General features: G+C 35.2%; 1 protein-coding gene across 4 annotated transcripts in view; it reads left to right on the forward strand.

The window, feature by feature from the left end:
- Window positions 1-15,484, forward strand: part of LOC149777687 (ubiquitin carboxyl-terminal hydrolase 20-like) — a 119,249-nt gene that overhangs the window by 26,997 nt on the left and 76,768 nt on the right. For all 4 annotated transcript variants that reach the window (XM_089938734.1, XM_089938738.1, XM_089938737.1 and 1 more), the window contains 2 exons: window positions 2,680-2,799; window positions 8,851-8,951. In XM_089938734.1, the coding sequence (XP_089794860.1) occupies window positions 2,680-2,799; window positions 8,851-8,951 (221 nt within the window). The remainder of the gene's footprint in view (window positions 1-2,679; window positions 2,800-8,850; window positions 8,952-15,484) is intronic.

The raw sequence follows: 15,484 nt of genomic DNA on the forward strand, positions 1-15,484 counted from the left end.
CCCTGATCTACCATTACATAATACACCATCCGGTCCATGCAGTTGTTAGAAGTGATCTGTAGAACTAATAACATAGACCCTAATCTACCATCACATAATACACCATCCAGTCCATGCAGTTGTTAGAAGTGATCTCTACAACTAATAACATAGACCCTGATCTACCATCACATAATACACCATCCGGTCCATGGAGTTGTTAGAAGTGATCTGTACAACTAATAACATAGACTCTGATCTACCATCACATAATACACCATCCAGTCCATGGAGTTGTTAGAAGTGATCTCTACAACTAATAACATAGACCCTGATCTACTGTCACATAATGCATCATCCAGTTCATGCAGTTGTTAGAAGTGATCTCTACAACTAATAGCATAGACCCTGATCTACCATCACATAATGCATCATCCAGTCGATGCAGTTGTTAGAAGTGATCTGTACAACTAATAACATAGACCCTGATCTACCATCACATAATATACCATCCAGTCCATGCAGTTGTTAGAAGTGATCTGTACAACTAATAACATAGACCCTGATCTACCATCACCTAATACACCATCCAGTCCATGCAGTTGTTAGAAGTGATCTCTACAACTAATAACATAGACCCTGATCTACTGTCACATAATGCATCATCCAGTTCATGCAGTTGTTAGAAGTGATCTCTACAACTAATAGCATAGACCCTGATCTACCATCACTTAATGCATCATCCAGTCGATGCAGTTGTTAGAAGTGATCTGTAGAACTAATAACATAGACCCTGATCTACCATCACATAATACACCATCCAGTCCATGCAGTTTTTAGAAGTGATCTCTACAACTAATAACATAGACCCTGATCTGCCATCACATAATGCTTCATCTAGTCCATGCAGTTGTTAGAAGTGATCTCTACAACTAATAACATAGACCCTGATCTACTGTCACATAATACACCATCCGGTTCATGGAGTTGTTAGAAGTGATCTCTACAACTAATAACATAGACCCTGATCTACCATCACATAATACACCATCCAGTCCATGGAGTTGTTAGAAGTGATCTCTACAACTAATAGCATAGACCCTGATCTACCATCACACAATGCACCATCCAGTCCATGCAGTTGTTAGAAGTGATCTCTACAACTAATAACATAGACCCTGATCTACTGTCACATAATACACCATCCGGTTCATGGAGTTGTTAGAAGTGATCTCTACAACTAATAACATTGACCCTGATCTACCATCACATAAACACCATCTAGTCCATGCAGTTGTTAGAAGTGATCTCTACAACTAATAACATAGACCCTGATCTACCATCACATAATACACCATCCAGTCCATGCAGTTTTTAGAAGTGATCTCTGCAACTAATAACATTGACCCTAATCTACCATCACATAATATACCATCCAGTCCATGGAGTTGTTAGAAGTGATCTCTACAACTAATAACATAGACCCTGATCTACCATCACTTAATGCATCATCCAGTCGATGCAGTTGTTAGAAGTGATCTGTAGAACTAATAACATAGACCCTGATCTACTGTCACATAATGCACCATCCAGTCCATGGAGTTGTTAGAAGTGATCTGTAGAAGTAATAACATAGACCCTGATCTACTGTCACATAATGCACCATCCAGTCGATGCAGTTGTTAGAAGTGATCTGTAGAAGTAATAACATAGACCCTGATCTACCATCACATAATGCATCATCCAGTCGATGCAGTTGTTAGAAGTGATCTCTACAACTAATAACATAGACCCTGATCTGCCATCACATAATACACCATCCAGTCCATGGAGTTGTTAGAAGTGATCTGTAGAAGTAATAACATAGACCTTGATCTACTGTCACATAATGCACCATCCGGTTCATGGAGTTGTTAGAAGTGATCTCTACAACTAATAGCATAGACCCTAATCTACCATCACATAATATACCATCCAGTCCATGGAGTTGTTAGAAGTGATCTCTACAACTAATAACATCGACCCTGATCTACTGTCACATAATGTACCATCCATTTCATTTAGTTGTTAGAAGTGATCTCTACAACTAATAGCATAGACCCTAATCTACCATCACATAATATACCATCCAGTCCATGGAGTTGTTAGAAGTGATCTCTACAACTAATAACATCGACCCTGATCTACTGTCACATAATGTACCATCCGGTTCATGGAGTTGTTAGAAGTGATCTCTACAACTAATAGCATAGACCCTAATCTACCATCACATAATACACCATCCAGTCCATGCAGTTGTTAGAAGTGATCTGTGCAACTAATAACATAGACCCTGATTTACCATCACATAATACACCATCCAGTCCATGCAGTTGTTTGAAGTGATCTGTACAACTAGTAACATTGACCCTGATCTGCTGGTGCATTATGTGGTAGTAAATCACAGTCTGTTTTGTTTGCAGTTGGACCAGACTTTTAAGTGAGTATATATTGTTCTTTTAAAAATAATTAGTTAATTACTTTAAGAATATACCAGTTATTTTTAATTGGCTTTCCTTATGTGCTTTGCATCAAAGTCAGGAAAAATTAATAATTTTGTGTCGAGTAACCACTGTAAAAAGTTGTAAGATATTCATAATTTTAAAACTACTTGACAGATTATGCATATGTTAAGCCTTTTCCTTTCACTGATTGCTTTAGAACCAGCAGTGCCACACATGCAAGATCAGTTCAGCAAACCTGTGGTTGTGTCTTGTGGGGCGATGTCATTATGTGGGCTGTGGGGAGTCAGTGGATGATCACAGCTCTCAACATGCAGAGGTAGGGACTTGTATGGGGGTGGGAGTGTGGTCTGAAGTGCTCATTGTTACATACTGCTGAAACCATGCCTCTGACTGTGGGTTTGAGTCTAAGGCTTGACCGGTGTGGGTATGTGAGAAAGCTTGCCAGTAGTTTTATGTGGGCAGTGGTTTTTCCCGGGGTTTTCGGGGTTCTTCCTCCACCAGCTGTACTGGCCACCATGTATAGCCTATTGTGTGCTGAAAAATGGCTATAATATGGTGGCATCATGTTTTTTAACGTATCATGTAACATGGAGATAGGCCAGTTAACTTATGAAAATGATGCACATGTACCCTCTACAAAAAGGTGATGATGAGGATGGGGACAATACAAATATCAGCCACAGGTACGATTTTTAGTTAATGAATATTATATGAGAAGTCATGTCAACATAGCATAGTAATTATATATTTAATGCATAATTTTCGGAAGCGAATCATGTATTTGTACATCTGTATTCATGTTGCCATAAAAATAGCATGAGTAGTTAAATTGCATGACTTTCATCATCCCAAGATAGATCATGATGAATTCAGAGTCAAAATTGTGTCAAAGAATCACAGAAGAAAAGATGTAATTATGTTCCAGTTTGCATATATGTACAGTGTAACTGAGCCATGGCAACCTTTCATTATAACATGAAATTGGATGTAACATGATTTGTATATTTGTTCATTTCTGAAAAGACTATTTTTCTTTTTTCAAACTACAAAAATCAATGTGTAAAAAGTTAATTATCATTTTTGGGGAAAAAATTGTGTACAAATCTGGATGTAACACAATCATAGTGTGGCTGAGGAGATTTAACAATAATTTATCCAATTTCTTGAAGAAATGCAAAGTTTTGTGCCAAAATAAGCCAGTTTGAGTTAAGAGTTTGGTTAGATGTGATGTATTCTTGAAAAAAAAATTGTCTTATGATTTCTTCTTTCTTTATATGAAAACAATGTTGAGAGTCTGCTGTTTGTTAATATTCACTTTAGATGTGTAATTAGTCAGATGTGTAAGTAATCAGATGTGTAAGTAGTCGATCACTGCCCTTTCAGCTTAGCTTAGGTTCGAAAGAAGTCAGCTTATTAAAAACTTGATTATTGTTAATCTTATTGTTATTGAACTATGAACAACAAAAGCCAGTAAATCTTTTCCTTTTACTTCACTAGGTTCTGTGTACAGTTTTTGCTCAAGTAATGTAAAGATTCCTTAACCAAATTTATAAATCAGTTAATTTACCAACCATTAGAATATTGATGCCTGCTCAATAAAGTTGTCATAAATTCCCACTTATGGACCAAATTATCAGCAGTTTTGGTCATTGCCACACACATGTAAAACAACCCCCACCCCTATCACATGTAAAACAACCCCACCCTCATCACGTGTAAAACAACCCCACCCCTATCACATGTAAAACACCCCCACCTCTATCACATGTAAAACAACAACTCCCCTATTGCATTTAAAACAACCCCCACCTCTATCACATGTTAAACAACCCCTCCCCCTATCACATGTAAAACAACCCCCACCCCCATCACATGTAAAACAACCCCTCCCCCATCACATGTAAAACAACCCCCACGACCTATCATGTTAACCCTTATTTTCTGGCTTCAGATCATTTGCATGTACACAGGAGACTGACCTTCCAGTGTCACCACTGATTTGAACACGGCTATTTAAGTTATATGGGTGGAGAGATTGGTAAATATAATCAAATATTCTACTCCCTGATTCTCAGCAGTGAAGCAAAGTCATAGTTAGAAAACAAATGTGTCAGTAAATGCTGAGTTTGTTTATTTCATTTTTTTGTATGTCCTTTAGAGAATGACTCAAGATTTTTGTAAGGAACTTGCTATTAATCCATTGAATAGTTTACTACCAAACTGGTTTCAAGCAGTTTACATGTACATACACCTGTTAACTTCCCATAGCATGAGCATTACCAGGTCAATGACTTTGACCTTTTTCAACTGAAGTACATGTACTATTCAAGCCAAACATTTTTCTTTTAATAACTCTTTGTCTGAATTATGCATTCTTTTGTTGGTCAGAAATCAAGACACTTTGGACTTGTCCAGCAGATATAAATGTGAAAGAAAAAATGCACCCTTTTCAATTTTTTCATAGTGAAGCATATTAATGCAGAATTTCCCACTAGTTATACAAAAAGCATGTTATAGGAAGCTTTCCCACTAGTTGCACAAAAAGCATAGTATAGCAGAGTTTCCCACTAGTTACACAAAAAGCATAGTATAGCAGGGTTTCCCACTAGTTACACAAAAAGCATAGTATAGCAGGGTTTCCCACTAGTTGCACAAAAAGCATAGTATAGCAGGGTTTCCCACTAGTTGCACAAAAAGCATAGTATAGCAAGGTTTCCCCACTAGTTGCACAAAAAGCATAGTATAGCAAGGTTTCCCACTAGTTGCACAAAAAGCACCATATAGCAGGGTTTCCCACTAGTTACATAAAAAGCATAGTATAGCAGGGTTTCCTACTAGTTACACAAAAACCACAGTATAGCAGAATTTCCCACTAGTTACACAAAAAGCATAGTATAGCAGGGTTACCCACTAGTTACACAAAAAGCATAGTATAGCAGGGTTTCCCACTAGTTACACAAAAACCATAGTATAGCAGGGTTTCCCACTGGTTACACAAAAACCATAGTATAGGAAGCTTTCCTGCTAGTTACACAAAAACATAGTATAGCAGGATTACCCACTAGTTGCACAAAAAGCATAGTATAGCAGGGTTTCCCACTAGTTATACTAAAAGCATAGTATAGCAGGGTTTCCCACTAGTTACACATAAGCATAGTATAGCAGGGTTTCCCACTAGTTACACAAAAAGCATAATATAGCAGGGTTTCCCGTGAGTTATGCAAAAAGCATAGTATAGCAGGGTTTCCCACTAGTTACACAAAAGCATAGTATAGCAGGGTTTCCCACTAGTGACACAAAAACATTATAGCATGGTTTCCCACGTCTTATACAAAATGCATAGTATAGGAAGCTTTCCTGCTAGTTACACAAAAACATAGTATAGCAGGGTTTCCCACTAGTTACACAAAAAGCATAGTATAGCAGGGTTTCCCACTAGTTACATAAAAAGCATAGTATAGCAGGGTTTCCCACTAGTTACACAAAAAGCATAGTATAGCAGGGTTTCCCACTAGTTACATAAAAAGCATAGTATAGCAGGGTTTTCCACTAGTTACACAAAAAGTATAGTATAGCAGGGTTTCCCACTAGTTACATAAAAAGCATAGTATAGCAGGGTTTCCCACTAGTTACATAAAAAGCATAGTATAGCAAGGTTTACCACTAGTTACACAAAAAGTATAGTATAGCAGGGTTTCCCACTACTTATATAAAAAGCATAGTATAGCACGGTTTCCCACTAGTTATACAAAGAGCACAGTATATCAGGGTTTCCACTAGTTACACAGTCTTTAGGGAGTGCCTGTTTACAATCATAGGTCATAATATATGGAGGTTGTATGTCATACTTATAAAGTCTTTAGAGATTCTATTGATGATCTTTAGAGATTCTATTGATGATCACAGCTCTTACCATGCAGAGGTAGGACATGTATTGCTTACTATTACTAAAGTTGTACAGTCTTTCAGGAAAGGCTATTGATAAGCTATTAAAATTCAGGTGTAGATTTGTACTTCTTTCTGGTACCTATAATTGTACAGTCTCATGGGAGAGTCTGTTGATGATCACAGCTTTTAAAATTTGGAGGTAAGGACTTGTGTGCCTCACTTAAAACTGTAGTTATAGTCTGTTAGGAGAGACCAGGGCCAATTAAAAAACTGGAATGGAGTCATCCTACTGTCCTTACCTAGCAAAATGCTGACCGTCATCTTCGGAAGGCTACATAGGCCAGTTGACCAGAAACTCTGCCCAGAACAATCTGGATTTAGAGAAGGCAGATCTGCACAGTCCTGGTAGCTACTCTCAGGATCCTCCCTGAACAGTCCCTAGAATAGCAGTCTCCCTTGTACTTGAACTTTATAGTCTTCTAAAAAGCCTTTGACATTGTAGACAGGGAGGACATATCATTTGTGTTCACCAACCTCATTCAGCAGTTTTACGATGATGAACCTGTTCAGTCATCCATAATGGAAACCTAACAAATGCTTTCCAAGTAAAAGCTGGAGTGTGACAAGACTGCCTCTTGCCTATGTTTTTCTCCATGGTAATTGATTGGATCATGTAAGAAACATTAAGCAAAACAAGACCAGCATCCAGTGGTCACTCACAAGCATCTTGGAAGACCTGGACTTTGCAGATGACCTTTGCCTGCTGTTACACAAAAGCCAACATATGCAGACAAAAACAAGTTAACTAATAGAGAAAACAGGAAAAACTGGACTCAAAATAAAAAGTTGGAAAACCCAGGTTAAGGATAATAATAAAAACGGAAAACCCAGGTTATGGATACTAAAAAAATAGCAAAATGAGGCAATCAAACTGTAGGGGAGAGTAGTGATGATCATAGCTCTCACAGACTTGATGTAGAGAGAGTATTGATGATCATAGTTCTCAGGCTTGATGTAGGGAGAGTATCGATGATTATAGCTCTCAGGCTTGATGTAGGGAGAGTATTGATGATCATAGCTCTCACAGGCTTGATGTAGGGAGAGTATCGATGATCATAGCTCTCACAGGCTTGATGTAGGGAGAGTATCGATGATTATAGCTCTCAGGCTTGATGTAGGGAGAGTATTGATGATCATAGCTCTCACAGGCTTGATGTAGGGAGAGTGTTCATGATCATAGCTCTCAGGCTTGTTGTAGGGAGAGTATTGATGATCATAGCTCTCACAGACTTGATGTAGAGAGAGTATTGATGATCATAGTTCTCAGGCTTGATGTAGGGAGAGTATCGATGATTATAGCTCTCAGGCTTGATGTAGGGAGAGTATCGATGATTATAGCTCTCAGGCTTGATGTAGGGAGAGTATTGATGATCATAGCTCTCACAGACTTGATGTAGAGAGAGTATTGATGATCATAGTTCTCAGGCTTGATGTAGGGAGAGTATCGATGATTATAGCTCTCAGGCTTGATGTAGGGAGAGTATTGATGATCATAGCTCTCATAGGCTTGATGTCGGGAGAGTATCGATGATCATAGCTCTCACAGGCTTGATGTTGGGGAGAGTATTGATGATCATAGCTCTCACATGCTTGATGTAGGGAGTATTGATGATCATAGCTCTCAGGCTTGATGTAGGGAGAGTATTGATTTTTATTGCTCTTAATATACATTTGGGGTAGATTTGTATACCTTTCTTATAAAAGTAGTTTAAAGTTTGTCGGAGAGTCTTCTGGTAATCACAAGTCTCCACACGAAGAGTTGGGACTTGTATAACTTACATAGAACTATAGCAATAAAGTCTGTAGTGAATGTCTGTCAAAAATTACAGCTTTCCAGACATGAAATAGGAACTTGTATGTAACTGATGACAATATTTGTTCAGTCTGTGAAAAGGAGAGTCGATTAACAATCATAGCTCTAAGCAAGCAAAGCAGGAACTTCTTATTTGTTCATGTGAGTACTTAGGGTGGTGGATTGGATATGCAAGAAACAGCATGTGGATTTGCAATGGAAACCATCTGAGTTGCCTTCATTATAGTGACATTGTTTTACAAGATTGAAATCCTATAATTTGGTGAGAAGTCTTGAAAACTTAATTTTCAAGTTCAACAAACTTGGTTTTGTCCTTTTAATGTCCTCATATTTGCCAAATTTATCAAAAGGCAGAATGGTAAAGCTGAATAAAACAAATGGCCATTTAAATTCAAAGGTTTTGTTATTTGTGCATTTTCCAAATATGATTAGTAAATAAATGAAATGACATGAAATTGGGTGGATACATATGATATTGCTAGTAAATAGTGTATTGGGAATGTTAAATTTCCATAAGACTATAGAAATCTTGAAAACTTCTGGAAGTTCCTTGAGGAAGAATTCTCCAGGGCTGAATGAATTAGCATTCACAAATTTCTGTTGAAGGAATACAAGCACTGCCTGACAGTGAACTTGACAACATTGCGGATATGGTGTTACAATTGTGAATCTGAGGTATACCCAGAGAAGAATGATCCACCATTTATGTAAGTAGTATGGGTGAATGTTGTATGTGTCTACCCAGGTAGGAATAATTAATTGTTTTATGTTAGTGGGATGGGTGAATGTTGTACGTGTCTACCCATATTATTATTATTACCTGACTGTAATCCATGTCTGTAGATTAAGAATATAAGATAATAAGCCCTGACTTCAGCTGTAATATCACCCATTCTCTGTATTATTCAGCTTCTTGAATGATATCTCTTTATGATTCAGCCTGTTGAACAATCTCTCTTAAGATTCAGTCTGTTTAATGATATATCTTTATAATTTGGACTGTTGTATATCTCTATAATTCAACCTGTTGAATGATATACCTTTGTAATTCATCCTGTTGAATGATATCTCTTTATGATTCAGCCTGTTGAACAATCTCTCTTAAGATTCATTCTGTCTAATGATATATCTTTATAATTTGGACTGTTGTATATCTCTATAATTCAACCTGTTGAATGATATACCTTTGTAATTCATCCTATTGAATGATATCTCTTTATGATTTAGCCTGTTGAACAATCTCTCTTAAGATTCAGTCTGTTTAATGATATATCTTTATAATTTGGACTGTTGTATATCTCTATAATTCAACCTGTTGAATGATATACCTTTGTAATTCATCCTGTTGAATGATATCTCTTTATGATTCAGCCTGTTGAACAATCTCTCTTAAGATTCATTCTGTCTAATGATATATCTTTATAATTTGGACTGTTGTATATCTCTATAATTCAACCTGTTGAATGATATACCTTTGTAATTCATCCTATTGAATGATATCTCTTTATGATTTAGCCTGTTGAACAATCTCTCTTAAGATTCAGTCTGTTTAATGATATATCTTTATAATTTGGACTGTTGTATATCTCTATAATTCAACCTGTTGAATGATATACCTTTGTAATTATCCTGTTGGATGATATCTCTTTATGATTCAGCCTGTTGAACAATCTCTCTTAAGATTCAGTCTGTTTAATGATATATCTTTATAATTTGGACCGTTGTATATCTCTATAATTCAGCCTGTTGAATGATATACCTTTGTAATTATCCTATTGGATGATATCTCTTTATGATTCAGCTTGTTGGATGATATCTCTTTATGATTCAGCATGTTGAATGATATCTCTTTGCGACTCATCCTGTTGAATGATATATCTTTATGATTCAGCCTGTTTGAATGACATCTTTTAAGATTCATTCTGTTTAATGATATATCTTTATAATTTGGACTGTTGTTTGATATCTCTTTAATTCAGCCTATTGAATGATAAACCTTTGTGATTCATCCTGTTTAATGATCTCTTTACGATTCAGCCTATTGGATGATATCTATTTATGATTCATCCTGTTTAACGATATTGCTTAACATTGTGACTATTGAATGATAATCCTTTGTGAGTCAGCTTATTGATTGATATCTCTTTATAATTCAGACTGTGGATTGATATCTATTTATAACTCAGACTGTTGAATGAAAACTCATGATGATTAAACTTGTTGAATGCTATCTGTTAAAAGTCTGCTTGTTGAAAGATATATCTGAATCAGCCTTTGAATGATACCTCTCTATGATTTAATCTTAAGATTATGCCAGTTGATGTTTTTGTTGTAGGGTTTAACGCCATTTTTCAGCACAAGATAGGTTATATATGGCGGCCAGTATAAATATTGCAGGATGAATGCAGGAAAACATCAGAAAGAACCACCGACTGATGAGAAGCTACTGGCAAGCTTTCTCACATACCCACATTGGCTGAACCCATATGCCAGTTGAATTATACCTCTTTATGATTCAATCTGTTGAATGACATCTCTTTATGGTTCAATCTGTTGAATGATATCTCCTTATGGTTCAGTCTGTTGAATGATATCTCTTTATGGTTCAGTCTGTTGAATGATACCTCTTTATGGTTCAATCTGTTGAATGATATCTCTTTATGGTTCAATCTGTTGAATTACATCTCTTTACGGTTCAGTCTGTTGAATGATGTCTCTTTATGGTTCAGTCTGTTGAATGATATCTCTTTATGGTTCAATCTGTTGAATTATATCTCTTTATGGTTCAATCTGTTGAATGATATCTCTTTATGGTTCAGTCTGTTGAATGATGTCTCTTTATGGTTCAGTCTGTTGAATGACATCTCTGTGATTCAGTCTGTTGAATGATGTCTCTTTATGGTTCAATCTGTTGAATGATATCTCTTTATGGTTCAGTCTGTTGAATGATGTCTCTTTATGGTTCAATCTGTTGAATGACATCTCTGTGATTCAGTCTGTAGAATGATATCTCTTTATGGTTCAGTCTGTTGAATGATACCTCTTTATGGTTCAGTCTGTTGAATAATATCTCTTTATGATTCAATCTGTTGAATGATATCTCTTTATGGTTCAGTCTGTTGAATGACATCTCTTTATGGTTCAATCTGTTGAATGATATCACTTTATGGTTCAGTCTGTTGAATGATATCTCTTTATGGTTCAGTCTGTTGAATGATATCTCTTTATGGTTCAGTCTGTTGAATGGTACCACTTTATGGTTCAGTCTGTTGATGACATCTCTTTATGATTCAATCTGTTGAATGACATCTCTTTATGATTCAATCTGTTGAATGATATCTCTTTATGATTCAATCTGTTGAATGACATCTCTGTGATTCAATCTGTTGAATGATATCTCTTTATGATTCAGTCTGTTGAATGATATCTCTGTGATTCAATCTGTTGAACAATGTCTCTTTATGATTCAATCTCTTGAATGATATCTCTTTATGGTTCAGTCTGTTGAATGATATCACTTTATGGTTCAATCTGTTGAATGACATCTCTTTATGGTTCAATCTGTTGAATGATATCTCCTTATGGTTCAGTCTGTTGAATGATATCTCTTTATGGTTCAGTCTGTTGAATGATACCTCTTTATGGTTCAATCTGTTGAATGATATCTCTTTATGGTTCAATCTGTTGAATTACATCTCTTTACGGTTCAGTCTGTTGAATGATGTCTCTTTATGGTTCAGTCTGTTGAATGATATCTCTTTATGGTTCAATCTGTTGAATTATATCTCTTTATGGTTCAATCTGTTGAATGATATCTCTTTATGGTTCAGTCTGTTGAATGATGTCTCTTTATGGTTCAGTCTGTTGAATGACATCTCTGTGATTCAGTCTGTTGAATGATGTCTCTTTATGGTTCAATCTGTTGAATGATATCTCTTTATGGTTCAGTCTGTTGAATGATGTCTCTTTATGGTTCAATCTGTTGAATGACATCTCTGTGATTCAGTCTGTAGAATGATATCTCTTTATGGTTCAGTCTGTTGAATGATACCTCTTTATGGTTCAGTCTGTTGAATAATATCTCTTTATGATTCAATCTGTTGAATGATATCTCTTTATGGTTCAGTCTGTTGAATGACATCTCTTTATGGTTCAATCTGTTGAATGATATCACTTTATGGTTCAGTCTGTTGAATGATATCTCTTTATGGTTCAGTCTGTTGAATGATATCTCTTTATGGTTCAGTCTGTTGAATGGTACCACTTTATGGTTCAGTCTGTTGATGACATCTCTTTATGATTCAATCTGTTGAATGACATCTCTTTATGATTCAATCTGTTGAATGATATCTCTTTATGATTCAATCTGTTGAATGACATCTCTGTGATTCAATCTGTTGAATGATATCTCTTTATGATTCAGTCTGTTGAATGATATCTCTGTGATTCAATCTGTTGAACAATGTCTCTTTATGATTCAATCTCTTGAATGATATCTCTTTATGGTTCAGTCTGTTGAATGATATCACTTTATGGTTCAATCTGTTGAATGATATCTCTTTATGGTTCAGTCTGTTGAATGATGACATCTCTTTATGGTTCAATCTGTTGAATAATATCTCTTTATGGTTTAATCTGTTGAATTACATCTCTTTATGGTTCAGTCTGTTGAATGATGTCTCTTTATGATTCAATCTGTTGAATGATATCTCTTTATGGTTCAGTCTGTTGAATGATATCTCTTTATGGTTCAATCTGTTGAATGATATCTCTTTATGGTTCAGTCTGTTGAATGATGTCTCTTTATGGTTCAGTCTATTGAATGACATCTCTCTGTCTCAGTCTGTTGAATGATGTTTCTTTATGGTTCAATCTGTAGAATGATATCTCTTTATGGTTCAATCTGTTGAATGATACCTCTTTATGATTCAGTCTGTTGAATGATATCTCTTTATGATTCAATCTGTTGAATGATATCTCTTTATGATTCAATCTCTTTAATGATATCTCTTTATGATTCAGTCTGTTGAATGATATCTCTTTATGGTTCAATCTGTTGAATAATATCTCTTTATGGTTCAATCTGTTGAATGATATCTCTTTATGGTTCAATCTGTTGAATGATATCTCTTTATGGTTCAGTCTGTTGAATGATGTCTCTTTATGGTTCAGTCTATTGAATGACATCTCTCTGTCTCAGTCTGTTGAATGATGTTTCTTTATGGTTCAATCTGTAGAATGATATCTCTTTATGGTTCAATCTGTTGAATGATACCTCTTTATGATTCAGTCTGTTGAATGATATCTCTTTATGATTCAATCTGTTGAATGATATCTCTTTATGATTCAATCTCTTTAATGATATCTCTTTATGATTCAGTCTGTTGAATGATATCTCTTTATGATTCAATCTGTTGAATGATATCTCTTTATGATTCAATCTGTTGAATGACATCTCTGTGATTCAATCTCTTGAATGATATCTCTTTATGGTTCAGTCTGTTGAATGATATCACTTTATGGTTCAATCTGTTGAATGATATCTCTTTATGGTTCAATCTGTTGAATGATGACATCTCTTTATGGTTCAATCTGTTGAATAATATCTCTTTATGGTTTAATCTGTTGAATTACATCTCTGTATGGTTCAGTCTGTTGAATGATGTCTCTTTATGATTCAATCTGTTGAATGATATCTCTTTATGGTTCAGTCTGTTGAATGATATCTCTTTATGGTTCAATCTGTTGAATGATGTCTCTTTATGGTTCAGTCTATTGAATGACATCTCTCTGTCTCAGTCTGTTGAATGATGTTTCTTTATGGTTCAATCTGTAGAATGATATCTCTTTATGGTTCAATCTGTTGAATGATACCTCTTTATGATTCAGTCTGTTGAATGATATCTCTTTATGATTCAATCTGTTGAATGATATCTCTTTATGATTCAATCTCTTTAATGATATCTCTTTATGATTCAGTCTGTTGAATGATATCTCTTTATGGTTCAATCTGTTGAATAATATCTCTTTATGGTTCAATCTGTTGAATGATATCTCTTTATGGTTCAATCTGTTGAATGATATCTCTTTATGGTTCAGTCTGTTGAATGATGTCTCTTTATGGTTCAGTCTATTGAATGACATCTCTCTGTCTCAGTCTGTTGAATGATGTTTCTTTATGGTTCAATCTGTAGAATGATATCTCTTTATGGTTCAATCTGTTGAATGATACCTCTTTATGATTCAGTCTGTTGAATGATATCTCTTTATGATTCAATCTGTTGAATGATATCTCTTTATGATTCAATCTCTTTAATGATATCTCTTTATGATTCAGTCTGTTGAATGATATCTCTTTATGGTTCAATCTGTTGAATGATATCTCTTTATGATTCAATCTGTTGAATGATATCTCTTTATGGTTCAGTCTGTTGAATGATATCTCTTTATGGTTCAGTCTGTAGAATGATACCTCTTTATGGTTCAATCTGTTGAATGATATCAATTTATGGTTCAATCTGTTGAATGACATCTCTTTATGGTTCAATCTGTTGAATGATATCTCTTTATGATTCATCCTGTTGAATAATATCTTTTTTTATTTCGTGTTGTTTTAATACTTTATAATATCAGTATTGTTTTAATACTATACAATGTTGATATTTGGTTAATAATTTACAATACTGATATTATTTTTAATGCATTGAAACATCAGTATTATTTTTAATACTTTACTATGTATTGTTTTTAATACTTTACAATGTAAGTATTGTTTTAATACTTTATAATGTCAGTATTGTGATTTTATACTTTGCAATGTCAGTGTTGTTTTTAATACTTTACAGTGTTGAAGGGTCCCTGAGTGGCTGAGTGGTCTAAAGCGCTCACCGTTATGGATCACTGCCATCTCACCTCTGTCTGCCTGAGTTTGAGTCTCGGATTCGGCTAATGTGGATGTGTGAGAAAGCTTGCTTGTAGCTTCATTTGGGTCGTTGGTTCTTTCTTGGGTTTTCCCGGGTTCTTCCTCCACCATTTATACTGGCCGCCATGTATAGCCTATCTTGTGCTGAAAAATGGCTTTAAACCCTACAACAACAACTACAGCAACAACAGTGTTGATATTGTTTTTAACACTTTACAATGTTGATGTTGATTTTAATACTTTACAGTGTCAGTATTGGTTTAATAGTTTACAGTGTTAGTTTTATTGGTTGTTTCTAAACAGTTGAATAGATTTCTG

The sequence above is a fragment of the Sinohyriopsis cumingii genome, chromosome 17 (genome assembly GCF_028554795.1).
Source record: "Sinohyriopsis cumingii isolate HCF-2022 chromosome 17, ASM2855479v2, whole genome shotgun sequence".
Classification (NCBI taxonomy): domain Eukaryota; kingdom Metazoa; phylum Mollusca; class Bivalvia; order Unionida; family Unionidae; genus Sinohyriopsis; species Sinohyriopsis cumingii.